General features: G+C 39.6%; 1 protein-coding gene across 1 annotated transcript; it reads left to right on the top strand.

Moving 5' to 3' along the window:
- Nucleotides 1-281: 281 nt before the first annotated feature.
- LOC134000102 (thyroid hormone receptor alpha) lies at nucleotides 282-18,627 on the top strand (the record flags this gene model as incomplete). The annotated part of the gene is given in 6 exon segments (XM_062439415.1): nucleotides 282-403; nucleotides 5,895-6,042; nucleotides 8,144-8,349; nucleotides 13,553-13,699; nucleotides 16,151-16,409; nucleotides 18,165-18,627. Coding segments are annotated over 6 exon segments (1,133 nt in total), but the record flags the coding sequence as incomplete, so codon positions are not given.
- Nucleotides 18,628-19,018: the final 391 nt, after the last annotated feature.

The following is a 19,018-nucleotide window of genomic DNA, read 5'->3' as shown; positions in this document are numbered from 1 at the left end:
AGTAAATAAAAGAAGAAGTAGTCAAGATGAAAAGCATATTTCATGAATTCTGGGATAATAAACCTCATAAGCTGGCATGATACCAGGTCCATGTGTGCAGAAAAGACTGCCAGTCCTATATGTTTCACAGTCTCTTTGGGCACCTATGCACAGGAGCTTCATTAAGGCCCCCTGTGATCACACTGAGCCCCCCCTCTTCCTTCTCTTCCTCTACTCCTTGTTGTTTACTCCTCTCTCATTCCATCTTGTCTTCCTCTTCAACCTCCCCCTCTCTCCTATAGCTCTTAGCGTCTCTGTTCCAGGGTACATCCCCAGCTACCTGGAGAAGGATGAGCCATGTGTGGTGTGTGGGGACAAGGCAACTGGCTACCACTACCGCTGCATCACCTGCGAGGGTTGCAAGGTAAAATGAACATCTCCCACTTATTAAAATCTTCCATACGAGAGGGAACAAGTGATGTGGGAACTCCTGCCCTGAACAAATATTGTCCAATCATGGCTAGGGCTGGGTAATCGATTCCTTTAAGGCAGTGGTCTCCAACCCTGCTCCTGGAGAGCTACTGCCCTGCATGTTTTAGGTATCGCCTCACTCTAACTCGTTATCAAGCAGCTGAGGCTCGTCAAAGGGCTTGATAACGAGTTGATTATTAGAATCAGGTGTGTTAGAGTGAGGAGATACCTAAAACATGCAGGGCGGTAGCTCTCCAGGAGCAGGGTTGGAGACCACTGCTTTAAGGTATCGACCAAAATAGATCCATACCAAGTAGTATTGAAACATTTCTTGTCAAACAATACCTGCAATCGATCGTTTTTGCACCAAGAGCTAGAAAATATGACTATTTGTATGGACTTGCTATTCCCATGATGGCTATCGAATGAAGTACTCAGTTGGTATCGGTATCAATTTAAGGGTACTTTTTTTTAATGATACACAATAATAGGTAGGAGTTGTCAAAAATGTATATTTCTTTGAAATTTTCTGAATCTTGAAGAGATATTACATACTGTATATAAAAAGTTTGAATGGTGGTCTATTTTTTCCATCTCTCAAAAATCTAAAACAAAAGAGCATGTAAAGAATAGATTAAATATTATGTTTATCTGCTATAGCAGCAAATGCTAGCATGTTAGTTCAGCTTTATTTACATTTCACACTGCCTTATTTTTTTAAAGTTATAATTTACTTTTTTTTAACAGCTCACAGCTAATACATTCACTATGTAGTATCACTGTATGGAAACCACTGATGCTACGACATCAAAGTTTAAGCTAACGTTAGGCTAATGTTAACGCCTCTGTTGTTGATTGAATTTGGGGAAGTTTACACTCCAGCAACCCCAGCAAAACTTGTCAGTCCAGATGGCGTTGTCGACTAACCACTAAACACAATGGTTAGTACTAAAACCTAAAAAGCTTTTTCTCTTTTAATGTTAAAAGTAAAACTGTTTTACAAATACAAACAATGCTTGTCCAAGTATTTAAGTTTTGCAGCTAAACAGGTCAGTATGGGTTAGTTTTCCTTATATTTTTAATCTGAGGACTAACTAGCTCTACACCGCAATGAGGATGCTGATTTTTTGGCTAGAACACATTTAGCTTTAGCTTTCAGCACATTATTGTATAGAAATTGTATGTAGCTAATAAGTGCATAATTAAGACTCTTTCTACGGGGTTCTTGTTTTAAAACATAAGGCTTGAAACAAGAAATTTAGCCTTTCAAACAACTCATGAAGCTAATGTTAGCTTAATTAGCTTGCTAGCTATAACACAATCTGCCAGACAACAGGTAGGAGAAATCAGTTGAATCTATTATCTCTGTCTGAAATCATGGAACCACAAATTACTGTGAATTTTGAACAGTGATTCAGATTACAAAAGACTGAGCTTCTGACGGATGGATGGATGGATGTGAGCTGAAGCTGGATCACAATCTGTGTGGTCCCTGACTTTAGTTGGAGGTAGTCAGTAAGTTACAGCACTGAAATGACAGCAGACAGCAGCCCAAAAGGGAATTATGTCAAGCTTGACAGCAGCATGAAGATTGAAGAGTCAGTGGCTGAATCAGACTGGAAAGTTCACAGTCATCTGACTGAGTTGCGGGGTACAAAAGAATAAATCACAGAGGGAAAGGATATAAAAAGGTAGTCATCCTGACTGAACTTTGGCTTCATGCATTGTTGTAGCTAACTTAATTTTCCTCATCGAATTAACCAATTAAATGGTTCTACAACAGTGGTTTGTATTCACTCAAATGGAATTTGTTGATTTGCAATGATCAACCTTTACTTAATCAGGAATTTGCACTAAATGCCACAGTCCAGTTTGTTATGGGAACAAATATTAAAGGTGTGTTGGTCTGTTTTTGTGGGCTACAACAACAAAATATATTGGTCAGAAATTGACTTGATCTGAGATTTTGGGTTCAACACACAAATCAAATTTTGGCCTGTGATACTTGAACCTTCTCAAATAGCTTTCGTTTCAGTTGCCTTTTATTTGCAAAAAGACAATGTTTTGCTGCTTTCCGTGTTGATTCAGTGTTCACCATGTTCCAAAATAAGCTTTTCACCTTTTCTCGTCCTTGTAATTATTTGCATTTGACATGTGAGGTTAATGGGACCTCCTGCTGTAGGTGTTGATTTCTATTTACATATTGATGGCGCACAGTAACACCAAATAGATGTATGATCCATGATCAGGCCATATTGTGATTTATTATATTTCAATCAGTAACTGTGGTGTCTGTCATTTACTTTGTGATACAAACAACTGTGGGTAGGTCTGTCTTCTTTCTGAGGTAACTGACAGGCAAATTAATAAAGAACGTATTGACTTTGATAGCTCAATGAATTGCACATCACATGCAACTGCTATCTGCCCCATCTCAAGGTCCGATTCAAGATATTGCGCTAATGATATTACAGCGCAAACATGCCCATAAAGTTTTGCAGGTAATTGCAATTTGCTCTTGTTTTGCATCTGATACTGAGAACACAGTTGGCAAAGAGAAAGAGAAACATTACATTTTCAGACAGCGAGCTACAAGTCCACGTTGAGGTACAGAGACATTCCTCAGAACTTCAGGCATCTCTGTATTTGCAGTATATACTGTAGCAGAATGGTCTGTGTTTACAGATGGGAAACGTGCAATATCAGAAACTGTTGCTCCCGCGAAACAGTGTACTTTAAAATATCTAAAAAAGTCTGCAGTCAATAGCTGTGTCCAGATTTCACACAATTTAGTCACCGATGACAACAATCTTGTCCAACATTGATGGTGGTAGGGTGGAGGTGACAAAGATGCAGGGGTCTGAGAATTTAAGACCAGTTTGCTAAAAATGAACAAACTATGGCTGGTGGTCGAGGGGTTCTGAGACAGCCTTTTACACCTCTGCAGCAGTCTGTGGGTACAGAGGTTCTTGTGAACATTAGTGAGGTTATTGGAGTGTAGATGTAGTCAGGGCACACCGACTGCTACAACCTTGAGTATCGTACTCATCAGCCCTTGCCCAAAACATAATGGCAGGATCACAAGCCCCTGCTGCTCTCCAGATGGTCAATCTTGGCCATGTCTGTCACTCCAGTAACTTGAGGATCTCTTTCTCCACAAACCTCAGCTCTGTTTTGATGTTATTAGGTTCAGTTCTGTCAGATACTGTAGCAGCGCCATCAGCATCACCCGTGACAGAAATTGAATCAGCAGCAGAACTAGTGGTAACAGCATCTGCAGCAGAAACAACAGTAGTCTGCGGGTCAGGACCAGCCACAGTGGCACCAGCTGCACCAGTGGCAACAGAAACATTGACAGCCGTCAGACCAGAACCAATCACAGCAGGAGCCTGGCAGCAATGCCAGCTCAAACAGCAACACTGGGGGCAGCAGCAGTCTGACCTGACTCCCCACGTCGGCCATGTGCCATCTCTAAGAGCTCAGGTGTCTCCATGGAGAGGGATGGGGAGTCTCAATGATCATCCAGTAGCGTAAAGTCCTGCTCACTCAAGATATTATACTTATTACACAGTCGCATGGGCTGGGGTTTATTGGGACGAGGGGGCTACCCCTGTGACGCTTACCTCTGCTGATTTTCTGCTATGGCTAAGAACAATATGTTGTGGAGGAGGTTTTGGCCTTTCCCAATCATGCATGTCCATCACAGGATCACAGTAGAGGGGTTTTCACAATCGGGAAGTGCGTTTTCGTGATAGATCAACATTTTTTGCAACCTGATGAAGGTGGCAAGGAAGGCAGCATGCTGAGCCAGGAAGCCAGCTACCAGTCCAGCAAGTAGGGAAAGGAGACAAAACAGTAAAACAACTTCTGATACTAGATATCTTTATCTCCCAAAAGATACAATTAAAAAAACAACAACAACAAGGGGTGTGTTATAAAATACAGTTAAAAAACTGGAATAAAATGGTCAATTTCTGTTGGAGCTTCTGGCGTCACTTGTCAAACAGTGTGCCCAGCTCTGCAGGGCCAGACAGCTAAACAAGGTGCTGCCAAGTTCAAATTTTTGTTTAATCACTTGGCAAGAGAAAGGAAGTTGTGCAGAACTCTTGTACACCAACTCAGCCAAGCAGAACTACTGCAAAACGAGTCAATACGACAGAGATACGGACTGAGACAGAGGTCAGGACAGAGGAGTGTCCTTTGAAGAAAAGACTTTGGCATGTGCCCCTGTTAATATGGTGTATAGAATGGAACAGATCCAGTTTCCACTTCCACTTGCTGCTTCATCCCTGAGTCTGTTTTAAGGCATACAGTGGCCTTTAAATGAGACGAACTGAATGTTTTGCGGCTTCTGGTCGACTGGAACTTGTTTATAGAGGACCAACCATGTGTTTGATGGACATTCTGACATCTGAGACTTGAAAGCCGGCCGCCAGACAGCAAGCGCTTTAGTAGAAGAGCTATTAAATTCACACCGATACTGCTGTTAAGCTGCCCGTATACGCTTATTTCTCCCTGTCTGGGATGGATTTCCCGATGGCTATTTTTCACGCTGTTCAGTAGCCATTCAGATGTCAGATGAGTGTCGGAAAGTTGTGTTCCGGATTATCTGTCTCAACAGGCTTCAAGTCTCTGAAAATGTATTTTACTGACATGCTTTCTTGAACCGAAGCCAACAGCTGCCTAGAAATTTGAAAATACACCTTTGGCTATATGGTTATATAAATAGGCTGACAAAAATATTAGTACATTCTTAAAAGCTAGAATACATAATAAAGATACTGTTGAACAGCCTATCCAGAGTATCTTGAAATGAATTTAGCTATTCCTATATCATCAATGGAAAAGATGATATAGGAATATGAGAGATGTATCAGGGATACAGACTATATCTACAAAAGGTGTATTTTGTATTGATAGTATTATTGATGTCATGGGAGGTGACCATGTTTGTTTGGTTTTTTTTTGCCTGGTATGAACTTTATTTTAATATGTATTCAGAAAGATTTTTTAAAATAGCCCAGTATTTAATTTCATAACACAGAGTCTTACCTTCTTCTTTGATTCTCGTCTACTTAAGAATCATCTTTATATGAAGCACCTCTGCAGTGTGTTTCTAATCGAACGGCTCCCCTGCGGTCTTGTACAAAAGTGTTTACAGAGAGACGTTCAGTCATGCCATTTTTTCATTACTGGACCATTCTTGGCAGGATCCTGCTATGCAATCACCAGCCTGCCATGTGATGTGACCCATTTAATACACTTGTTTGATGCCAGTCAAAACACAAGGACATTTAATTGGTGGATTTAATTTTGAGGTTATGGAGTTGCACATTTCCCTCTGTCGCTGAATGTCCTTTCTGTCTCTGTGCACTTTTGCTCCATTTCCTTTCTTTTTCCTTCTCCCTCTTCTCTTTCCTCCATTTCCCTTTCCTCTCCACCAGGGTTTCTTCCGCAGGACCATCCAAAAGAACCTCCATCCAGCTTACTCTTGTAAATATGAGGGCTGCTGCATCATTGACAAAATCACCCGCAACCAGTGCCAGCTGTGCCGCTTTAAAAAGTGCATCGCTGTGGGCATGGCCATGGACTGTGAGTTATTATAAGCTCATGTATTCTTATCATTCACTACTGGTATTTACAAAGTGAGCCACACAGTTATGGCTGCTGCTGTCACTATGCAACTACTGAAAACACATGTCAAGCACAGAACAGAAATATATTTAACTTCTAGTGCTCTTCAAACACTTTAACTAATTTAGAGGGAAAAATAACAACATAATCTCATTACATATCGGGTTGATATTAATTTAGTACCCTGTGGATAAAGGAAATGGTTTCCTTTCCTCTGGATATTTGATGAAAACACACATTCACAACATTTACTTCCACCACGCTGCACTTCAATTAAATTACACGAGTGTTATTTACTGTAGCAGCAGCTGTTTCTTTATATCTATGTGCTGTGATTTATTACAGTGGAAGGCTGGCTAATGAATAAAAATAACTTAAGATGTAGATAAAGAACATGACATGTACACACACACACACATACACACTTTTGCATCCTAGCCACCCTGAAAAAAAGGCTTTTTAGCAACATGACAGATTTCCCTGAAACCACATCTGTAGCCATCATGGAAAGATAATGAAGAATACACTGTACACAACTAATAACAAAATATATTTGACAACAAAAAAATGTATTCCATCAGTACATTTGACAGTATGTTTGGACTTCATGTTAATAATTCTAATAATGTTTTGAAAGTCCTTCAGCTTCAAATCTGTGGATGTTGAATATCCAGTAAATTTTCTTTTAGATGAAGCTCTTCTTTTATTGTCACATCATGACCAAATACACTGAAATTCACATGTAGTCTGTGTTCCTGCTAAAAAATGTGACGCAAATTCAGGTGATTCATTTTTCTTGATGTTAAATGTGTACATAGGAAGTAGCAATCAGGTACTGAAACAGCAGATTTCTGTGATATATTAAGCTAGGTTTATGCCCAACACAGTGTGCATGCCAAAAATGACATTGTGTATTTCACGACAAACAATGCATTGAGCATAATGCCTCGGTGCATGCTCATAGTTTGCGCGGCATCTGTGGACGCCCATGCCACTGTGTCTCATGCGAGTATAAACAAAGCTTTAGCACTCACTGAATTAATCATCCAGTCACAGTGCATACATGACTATTAGCTGTGCCATTTATAGATTTAGATTTAGAAAAAAAAAACCCTGCTGTTCACAGTTCAAAAACTGACAACCTCCATTGTGGCCAGCAAGGTCCTTTATGTCAAAGGTTCCCCGACATATAACGTCCACTCACACTCCACCATCTAAACTGGTTTTCCCAAATTTTACAGCTATTTCACTTCAACTTTATCTGGTCCACCACTTTGGTCCACACTGAAACATCTCAGCAGATATTGGATGGATTGACATAAAATTTGATACAGTCATTCATTATCCCCAGATTATAAACCTTAATTACCTTGGTTATCCACTGACTTCCTCTTTAGATCATGAGGTTAGTTTTCTGGGTTTTTAGTTAGATATCCATCAACTAAGGAATGCATTACCATGAATATTGGTGCTGACCGTCATGTTCCCCCTCAGAATGAATTGTATTAACCTTGGTTCTCTTGAGTTTTTAACTAATTCCAGCAACATTTTTAGGTTGTCCAATACACTATATTAGCCTTCTAAGTATGAGCATTTAGCTCAAAGCACATCTGTATCTCACAGAGCAGGGCTAGCATGGCTGAAGACTCTTAGATCATGGTCATGCTAGAACAAAACGAAAACACATCCAAAGGCAAAAGTGTTTATATTGTTCCAGATGGCCATAACATAATAGTATTAAGCACATATTAAGCAACAGAACAGGCAACAATTCAATTATGAGAACTACATGAACTCAGGCATTTAATCCCCCTCCAGAACAAGAACAGACAACCATGCAACAAAACACACAAAATGTACCATTATGATCAGCACAAATACAGAGAGATAAACAGATACACCATTTTAAAAGTTAATAGATAAAGAACAAATAGAAAATATATGATGCTTGTTATTGAAGAACTGACAACCTCTGCTGTATCCATCCCCCCCCTTCTGTATGAACTCACCTGAATGCTTTCATATATGTAATCCCCACCCTGACCCCCTCACCCATCAGTGGTGCTGGACGATTCGAAACGCGTGGCCAAGCGCCGTCTCATCGAGGAGAATCGAGAAAAAAGGAAGAGGGAAGAGATGGTGCGGACGCTGCAGGTGAGGCCGGAGCCGGACAGTGCGGAGTGGGAGCTGATCAGGATGGTAACCGACGCCCACCGAAACACCAACGCCCAGGGCTCCAGCTGGAAACAGAAGCGAAAGTTTTTGGTAAGCTTTTTTTAAAAGTTTGAAGTACATTTTGAACAGGCAGAGTGTTGTAGCTTCATAGTGACCTCGATTCATTTTCATTCCTTTCACAAACAAGTTGGTAGAACTGCACTGGCACCGGAATAGGAGATAGTAGCGATAATGTCTAAGCACAGCAACATGTAGAATCTTTAAATCCAATTATAATAAATCAACCACTGTTCAGTTAAAATGAAATCAAAGTGATCTGACATATACAAAGACCTGACTGATGACTTGGACATGAACAGTTTTACATTATGTACTTTCAAAAATAAGCCTAGTGGACTAGGGGTGCAGTCTATTGTTTGCTTGTAGGCATGTAAGGATGTAAAGACTTTGTTTTAATAGGGCATGAATTTAGATTCTCTTTCAAACCTCATTAAAAAAATATACTGACTGGTTGGTTTGTTGATTTGCATTTTGGAGGTGGCAGGAACTGAATAAATCTTTATTTGAGACTCAGGTACAGGATACAGAAGTGCAGAACAAATGATCCAGCAAGACTGAACTGAAAACCAGTTATCACCAACCCTGCTCCTGGAGAGCTATTGCCCTGCATGTGTTGGGTATCTCCCCACTCGTTATCAAGCCCTTGACAAACTTCAGCTGCTTGATAACGAGCTAATAATTAGAATCAGGTGTGTTAGAGTGGGGAAGATACCTAAAACATGTAGAGCAAGAGCTTTCCGGGAGCAGGGTCGGTGACCACTCATCTAAACTAAGTAAGCAATGGGGGGAACAGGTGACAAAACAGGAGAACAGGAAAGGAGTCGAATGACTGAGGGAAACACTGGGAGCAGGGCAGGGCTAACGAGGCTGATGCAGGACAGGTGTAGAGGGACATAAACACACATACAGCTGAAGCAGCTTATCAGCATCAATATGTTTGAAGTGGGGGATCTGCTAAATACTTTTAACCTATTATTTTCAAGGTTTGAAAAATATGACTTCAGTTCAGAGGTCTCCAAGCTCAGGGACTCCTTGGTACCCCACAAAGAAATATCAATATCTCAGGACCAGGTCAATATTTTATTTAAGAAAACTAAGAAAAGGAAATGTGTGGTCGTACTCTGCACCACTGTGCTGACCAACTTAGTGTGATTTTCACCAAACTTTTTCAAATGTGTGTTGACAGCTGTCAGCTGCCCACTGTGTGGAAATCTTCTATTTTAATTCCTATTCCCAAGACTAAAAATCCTAGTGATTTGAATGAATTTAGACCAGTAGCACTCACTTCCCTCGTAATGAAAAATTTTGATAAAATTTTAGAGGTGCTCTCCCTTGTGTAGGGCAAACTCGAACCGCTTCAGTTTGCCTACCAAACAAATAAAGTAATAGAAGATGCCAAACGTTTTATTCTTGGCAAAGCTTTGAAACACCTGGAAAAACCCAAAGCTCATGTCAGACTTTTATTTGTCGATTTCTCTTCAGCTTTTAATAAGCTGCAACCTCACATCACTGATCGAGAGGCTGGCTTCTTATTTTAACCTACCCCACTAGCTCCTATCTCTGATCTTAAACTTTTTAACAAACAGACCACAACAGGTTTTAGTTAATGGTGACAGGTCAAACATACTGCTTTCAAACACAGGTTCCCCGCAGGGTTGTGTTCTCTCACCACTGCTCTTTATTCTTTACACTGACAGCTGCAGGGCTTGTAAAGAAAGTAGCTTTCTTGTAAAATTCTCAGATGACACTGCTCTTTTATCACTCCTCCAGGGAGCGGAGTCGGACCATGGCTGCGTTCTTCTTGATTTTGTTAAGTGGTGTGACGACAGTTTCCTTGATCTAAATGTCTCTAAAACCAAGGAACTCTTGGTGGACTTTAGAAAAAACAAGACCAATCCTATGGCTAGGTTTATTCATGGTGAAGATGTTGATATAGTGGATACTTACAAATATCTGGGCACTATATTTGACTCCCGTCTCAGATTAGATATAAACGCCAAGGCAATCGTTAAAAAGGGTCAGCAGAGAACCCACTTATTGCGGAAGTTGAACTCTTTTAACGTGTCGAAACCCATCTTGTGTACTGTGTACCTGTCATACATTGAGAGCCTGTTAACTTTTTCTTTTGTTTGCTGGTTTGGCGGTTTGTCTGTGAAAGACTAAAATTGTCTTGGCACTGTGGTCAAAGTCTGTTCAAAAATTATTGGAGTAAAGATGGTTTCCTTGGTGCCTGGCACAGTCCTTTGCACTAACCCTTAGGGCTCTTTATATATATATATATATATATATATATATATATATATATATATATATATATATATATATATATATATATATATATATACATTTTTTTATTTTTTTTTATTTTTTAATGTGCAAAAAACTTTACTTTCACTTTACTCTATTCAGAGCAACACTGTTGTGCAGTATTCTCAAGCACTTTATTCAGCTGTTTATTTCTTTTAGTCGGTCTTTTACTATTCTTATTTTAGGATGTAACTATAGTATTAGTATAGTATTGTGTAGTATTGTATTTTATTTTGCGGCTGGTCATTTATCGCCTCCTCTGATATTGTTGTGTAGGAACGAATGTTTTTGAATTGCTGTTTGTTTATGTGAGGTCGGGCCTGTAGAAACTGAATTGCCCCTCGCGGATAAATAAAGCTGAATCTGAATCTGAAATACAGAGACAAGGAACACAGAAGGAATTTGGAACACAGAAACAACAATATCAACCAGACCCAAAACCCTACTTCTTTAGACCACTGTGCTAAAGACAAAAAAAAAAGCTGCTACCATTTTGATTTTAAAGTACCCTGATGAAATGAGGGAATGCATTTCTTACCATATTTTAGTTGTACAACAATGGTAAGCTAGGCTGAGATTGAAAGGAAGTTGGCATGAAAATAGCCTAACACGTCATCCAAAGATGGATGTCCCCCCACTTAAAACTCAGTGCAGTGCCTACTTTGTATCATTTCTATGATATATTTAAATCATGCTGGTCTGTTACCCCTTTGTTTTTAAACCAAAAACTCTTATCACTTTCCATTATGAAATACTCATTGAAACAATTTATAGTAGTTTTTTTAAAGTTTGATGAAAGGACTGCACTTTAAGTCACTGCATGTTGACATCTTCACTAGGAGAAAGTATGGCATCTAATTCATGAAAGTGTAATGAAAACTATAAAGGGATTCAGAATCAGGCTGCTCTCTGAGATTTCAACATGTAAGCCTTCATCATTCACTCATCATTTTGATTTTCATTAATTACTTGTAGTGCTCACACAGCACACTCATTCCATCTTTCATGTAGCTCATTATTCCAAAATGTTCCGCCCAGGGTATGTTGAAAGTTGTTTCCACTTCAAAAAAAATCCAACTGAAACATAAAAGAAAAGGATTTCTTTTCATTTCTAAAAGAACTCGGTTCGACAGCACTCTTTTTTTTAATCAGCAACTTTCTCTGTGTTCCGTCCCCAGCGATCTGTGATGCACGTGTCGACACTGCCGATGGTTACCTTAAAACAAAGGTCAGATGACAATCAGTTACCAGGCAACCATTCACTGAAGGCAAAGACGGGGTTTACAGTTGAATTCAGTTTTTGAAGGTCTGCTGAAAAACCACTTGGGTTGTACAACCAGGACAAGATAAACAAAAGAGACAATGATGCCCAAGAGAAAAGTAGTACATTCTGTTGTACAGCAACTTAACTATATTATACTTGGTTTGGCTATTGTGTATTGAAACCAACATTTTTGAGGGGGTACATAATCCGTAACCTTCTATATATTAATATCACTATTAAGTAGATTTTAGAGTTGTTTCCTCTTAAGAACTTCAAAAATGTTCCTGAAGTGATTAAGAAAGTCTCTTTAAAGTTGAGATCTCATTCAAGTTTCAGGATAGATATCAGCTGTGTAGCTATGAATGGAAACGTGCACTGTTGGCTACATTATCCCAGTTAATTAGATAACCTCTTACCTCAGCTCACCCCGGTTCTAAATCAGGTGTAGGACTGAGAAGTTGTTCTAATTGGATGAGGTTGCTTTGCGTGTTTTGCACCAATTGTACTCTGACCTTCTAGGACTTTATTACCTCCAGTATTCAGTTCTTTTTGACTGAGCAGATTAGACCGTTTAACCTGCAATGATTTTCCTTAAAGGCGGTTAAACAGCTGCTAACTGCTAACTGAAGAAGCAGCCAAGCCACCGCTTTAGAGAGCTGAACGTCGCCCACAAGCATCCTGGTGCCTTTCATACTCAAACAGAAATGTATACGAAAGTGTGTGCTAGATAATATACATAAAACAAATAAATACACACTAATAATCACTGTATGACATTAACATGGAACCATGGATGCACGTCACTTATCACTGATTATTTAAAAAAAAAAAAAAAAAAAGCTCATAGAAAGACTGCATGCTCTTACTTTGAAATGCAGAAATGACGTCATCAGTAGACGATCACTTGCTATCCGAAAATGGCCGAGTGATACGAGTGGATTTTCGATCGGACCGGCGGAAAGTTTGTTTCAAAACTCTGTGTGTGTAAAAAGCAAATCCACAAGCGTAGAACTGAGATTCACAAATGTTTTTTCGATTCACAAATAAAAACTGAGTTCACAAATGCCTTTTTGAAAGTTGTAAATGTTAGGAAGATATTCACAAATGCTTTTCATTTATTTCTAAATTAATTTAATGTATTCACAGATATCTTTTTTATTTGTGGAATTGTTTTGTGTATTTGCAGATCCGTTTTATATTTGCAAAAATATTTTTGTGAGTATACAAATCTTTTTTTTGTATTTGTGGAAGGTGTTTATATTTACAGCACACATCATTATGAAACAAATCTAACTCCATAGAACATCCACTGCGACATGATACGCTAACGTTAGCTCCTTGTAACAGGTGTCAGGCGTCAGGTGATCAATTCTTCTTCGCCCCTCTAAAACAGCAGCTGTCACAGCCATCGACTGTGTCAGAGTTAACGGAGCTAAGCAGTAAATAGATTCCTATTTCTAATCAATTACGTGGTATCGGATCGGTGCCTGGACTCCAGTACTCGCCGATACCGATGCCAGCATTTTCGGCAGTATCGGAGGCATTTCCGATACTGGTATCGGAATCGGAACAACTCTACTTTATTCCACAAATTTCAGTGTTTCCTTGTAACCTTTAACCAATGAAAGATAATGTTACTCATGTGGTGTCCTGTCTTTCTAGTCAGATGATATTGGGCAGGGTCCAATGATGCCCACTTCTGACAGAGACAAGGTGGACCTGGAAGCCTTCAGCGAATTCACCAAGATCATGACACCCGCCATCACACGTGTTGTCGACTTTGCCAAGAAATTACCCATGTTCTCTGAGGTAGGTTCAGTCGTGTGTGTGTATATGCTTATTTAGTAAGGTCTCTTGCTTATGTGTTTGCAGTATGTTTAGTCTGGATAATGAGTGAGGGAGCATGTGTATTCCATATTGCATGTAATCTCAGACTTTTTTGTGTGTTCCATGCAGTCTAACATCAGCCTCAGTACATGGTAGTTTGAAGAAACATATGGACCTTTTTACACACAGTGCCTCACAGTATCATTAGTGCATACTTTTTTGGCATGGGTGGCGTCTGTGGGCACTGAATCCTAAAGTTGGCACTACTGTGTCCGGCATGTAAAGCACATAACTTCCCCTGAACTAAAGCATGTTATTCAGAAGAGACACTCTGAATAAAAAAAGTTGAAGTTTAACCCCTCCAATCAAAGCTTGGCATTCAAAAATAGCTGAGTTTTGTATTTCTCCACAGGCCCAAGCAGTGTGCCTTGGGCTGTAGTATCTGAAGAGTTTTGGAGGGTGGTGTCTTTTATTATTTTTAGCCCTTCCAAAACCAAAAACACAAGATTGAAAGTGTAAGGAATGAATTAAAGAGTGTTGTTATATGCTCTAACATTAGCTGCAAATGTTGCATGTCCAGCTAACTAGCTTACCCAGCATTACTTCATCTTGGATAACGTTTGTACTGCTCTTTGCTAACTGGATTCATTTTAAACTTCAAAAGTGAAACATAGTTTGAAAATACAAGCAGTTAAACATAAATCTAACCACTGTCTGCCTTAACCAAGTATGTAAGCTAAGCAGATAAACAGTTTTATGTGAAATATCTTAGTTTTCCTTATACTTCATACTACATGCTAACGTTACGTCATACAACTAGAACTAACTTGCTAACTACTATCATGTATGAAGTTATCAAGTGCATATTTCAGACCCCTTTTACAAGTTTTCTTTTTTAAACAACTGGAGATAATGTTTGTGACCATGCTAACGTTGATGCTAACATTACTTTAATTAGCTACCTGGCAGGAGCTAGCTAATCAAATCTACTAACAACAGTAACCATTTCTGCCAGCAATATGACTAAGAAATGACATTATCATTGTAAAGTGCATATGTGCTGTGCAAGAAGGCAAAGCTTGACTGTAGCAACAGTAACTAAGGGTGGCAAGGCTTGGGAAACAGTCAATTGTAAATTTTATATTAAAGTCCAAATTAAGAAGCATTTCGAGAGCATCTAACTTCCGCATCGTGACATATTTCCATGTGAAGAAGGATAGACAGGCAGTAAATATTTGGAATTTAATTTGAGTGTTGAAAAGTGGACGTGTCATCATGAATATTACCCCCTGTGCTGCTGAGGTCATGATATCATTGGTTAAAATTGGTTGGTTTAAGTTTACGTAAGCGCATCATATTTTGTATTGCAGGAAGAAAACCTGATTGGATTTTGATATAATATACAAATACACAGAAATTGATTTCTCTGTATTACACAGGTGCACAATATGAGCAGGGATGTGATCTAAAAGGGTTAAAAAGTCATGTTTCATTTAATCTCAATATTTAATCTGGTTCAGGTTGAGTAATTGCATTCACTTTGGAATAGTGCATAGTTAACAGGCTGTTTTATTTCAGATTATTACTTCATCCCTGGTAAAGTTAATGTTGTGCTCTATCATATAAAGCAACCTCTATTTTTTATATTAAAACCCTTTCGGTCCTTATAGTTTATTTTATAGGGAGCAATAAGACTGAGACAATTACCTAGTATAGTGTCTCATATCTATAATTTGCATATCCCTGAAATTATACACACATTCATTCTACTGTGTTAAAATTATAAGGCACTCTATTGTAAAAATAAAAGGCAGAAAGTAAATATAGTGCACATGGTAGGCAGCGCCTGACAGCATGTTCTCGTTAATCCCAGACTCGTCTCATGAACTCTGTTAGTCGACTAATGCGCTTGTTTACCTGAACGAGGTCGCTTGATTGGTTACTTCCTCTGTCCACAGCATTTGTCCTACTGCTAGTCAAACTATGAGGACACCCAATAATAATCAACCACTTTCCCCATCGCTCTGTCTGGATAAGTGATGACTCATCACTCACGGATATTGCTTTGCTCTCAAGGGATATGATCTGTATGCGCGTGTGTGTGCCCTCGTCTGTGTTCAAACTGAGTGCAGTCATGTATATTGTAGGGGCTTCCCGGTTATATAAAGTGTGGTTGGGGATTTGTTGTGAATAGCAAATGATAACCCTTTCTTTGCAGGGAAGCACTCTAAGATAATTATGTTAGGGGTTGAATCAAAGCTATGATCCCATATCCCATACTGTATGTTTTAAAGGTAGATGTTTCTTTAGTTTTGCCATGTGCTGAGGGCTTAATGTTCAATCAATTAGCATGGCTGTCAATTAAAAAAAATAATCTTAATTAAATAAGTTGATTCAATAATTTTAACACTTAATTTTATGGTGTTTGCTCAGCTGCCATGTGAAGACCAGATCATCTTGCTGAAGGGCTGCTGCATGGAGATCATGTCGCTGCGCGCCGCCGTACGCTACGACCCGGAGAGCGAGACGCTCACGCTAAACGGCGAGATGGCGGTGAAGCGCGAGCAGCTGAAAAACGGAGGGCTGGGCGTGGTGTCGGACGCCATATTCGATTTGGGCAAGAGCCTCTCCCAGTTTAACCTGGACGACTCGGAGGTGGCGCTGATGCAGGCCGTTCTGCTCATGAGTTCAGGTGAATAAAAGAATGATCTCTATTCTCACCCAACGTCTTTACAGTAGAGTTTTCCTCCAGCTTGGAGTAATGGATCCTTGCAAAAACTAGTAACATTTAAATAACTGACAAATAATATAACGAAAGAAGGTTTTCCTGCCTCTGAGTTCAGCGCAGAATTCACTTCTTACCTTTTCATATAAACATGCCAAGTAGTTTGTCTGCTCTTTACAGCAGTGTTATATTCTCTGTCAGAGCAAGGAGCTGTGTGTCTCGCTACATCAAAGAGGAACAATTTAACACGTCCAAATCATTTTATACTAGTCACAAGGAGAACCACTCAGACTACGATAACTGCTGTATAATTTTCTTAACTGTCTGGAAGAGTTTTAACAAGTTAGAAAATAACTGGTGACGTTTCATGTTGGGCTCGGAGGTTACAGATGTTTAAGAAAAAACCTGCAGAAACTGTGGGTTAGTTTGACAGATGTGGGTATTTAACAGGTGGGAAGGGTCTTATGGAAGACCTTATGAAAGGTTGTGTTATGGAAAGTTAAGGATGGCGTTTTGTAAGTCAGTTTCAAATGTTCGATGATTCATCCTGCGCTCAGGGGCGTTTACAAAAGTTCATCCAATCAAATATGACTTTGAGCGACACCGGTCATATAAAACCGCACATCGCCATGTATGGAACCAACAATCCTCTGTATCACGCTAAACTCTGAAAGCCCTACCCAGTTTTTTAGCAGTCCAATCAAATGCGAAGTATTTCATTTATATCCCCTCTGTACACTGCTCACTGGGAAATACATCATAGTACAGAAGCCAAAGACTCTCTAACTTCCATTTCACTGGGACTTTAATTATCTGAATGAGAATAATCTTGTCTAATCCTGTCGTGCAAACAGTTTGGTTTTGGACTGAACAGTGGGAGGACAAGGAAAGGACAAGAACTGTGTACTTAAGGCAAGTAGTGACAGTGATAGACAACATGGCCGAGCACACAGTGAAAAATAATACATGTCAACCTCGATATGCAAGTTGTAGTGGTGACCACTAAATACAAAATATGGAGACAAAATCAGGAAAAAAATAATTTTGCTGCAGGATTGGGGTCAGTCCAGCTAAATAACGGATCAGCTTTCAGTAAGTAAAGCCAGATCTATTAGCATTCCTTAACTGTTTGAGGCTAATACACTCCATAGATGCCAACCCTTAAAGGAATAGTTTAACATTTTGGGAAATTCTTTACTTTCTTGCAGAGTTAGAGAAGATTGATACCACTAGGTCACAATAATAACATTATCGACTTATAGTACAATAACGTAATTATCAACATTATGTCTATACATGGACATGACCTTGATCTTTTTTTTTTTTTTTACCTCAATATTGCCACACTTCACATTAGCAGCTAAGAGGCTGTTCATGTTACATTGGCTAAGCAAGCATTGTGTCTATATTGTCATTCTATCAGTGGTATAAAATGATCTTCAAATAACAATAATATCGTTTATTGCGATTATTTCTAAGACCAAAGTAGTTATTGTGACAGGCCTAGATACCTCTCCCAAGTCTGTATGTTACTTTATGAAATTAAACTTAAGATAAGAGATAGAGGAAAAAATATACATATATATATATATACAAGTAAACGGTGGTATCGATCCTCTTATCAAGAAAAGTAATTTCCCAAAATGTTGATGTATTGATTTAAATGTCTATTCTGTTCTTCAGTGGAGACCACATGTCTTTTTCTTTCATTTATCACCCAAGACCGCTCAGGGTTGACCAGCGTGAAGAAGATCGAGCAGTGTCAAGAGGCCTACCTGCTGGCGTTCGAGCACTACATCAACTACCGCAAGCACAACATTCCCCACTTCTGGCCCAAGCTGCTGATGAAGGTGACAGACCTGCGTATGATCGGAGCTTGCCACGCCAGCCGCTTCCTCCACATGAAGGTGGAGTGTCCCAACGAACTCTTTCCCCCTCTCTTCCTAGAGGTCTTCGAGGACCAGGAAGTGTGACTTTGTAGCGACTTCGAAACCAACCAAGGCAACCCCTTCTTAAAAGAACCTTGGACACAGAAGGAGAAAAAAAAGGGGTGGCTTTGACAGACGAGGACATGTGCGGGGAGTTTGGAAAAGTTTGTCTTTTCAGTGGGAACGCGCCCTGTGAACATTTTATTTTTGTCCCCCTTTTTTAAATCAGTCACCTACAAAACCCACCACCTGCCACCAGCACGCACACATCATCACCTGAGAGAAACACACTGACATTTTGATGGTACACACACACACACTACATGTATAGGTATTCAAAGAGTCCACCTACAGTGTATCTATATGCAAACACAAGTCTCTTGACACCTGTACGGGCCTTCTGATTCCCCTGACACAGGTGTGGACAAACAGCTGTACTCTGTTCCTACATTAATGCACACTGAGGGGCTTGGTCATGTCTATACCCCACTCCCCTACATCCACCTCTAACTTGACAAATGTGTAGTTTTTGGTTGTTGTTTTTTTCTGGGACCTAACAATTAGCTCCTCAGAAACCATACACACATAGACACACCTCCCTTGCATCTCCTTAAATGCGAACTACGTCCTCTATGTGCGCGTGCAGCC

This window comes from Scomber scombrus, chromosome 18 (genome assembly GCF_963691925.1).
Source record: "Scomber scombrus chromosome 18, fScoSco1.1, whole genome shotgun sequence".
NCBI classification, from domain to species: Eukaryota; Metazoa; Chordata; class Actinopteri; order Scombriformes; family Scombridae; genus Scomber; species Scomber scombrus.
The sequence above is the reverse complement of the archived record's forward strand: the minus strand, read 5'-3'. Positions and strand labels throughout refer to the sequence as shown.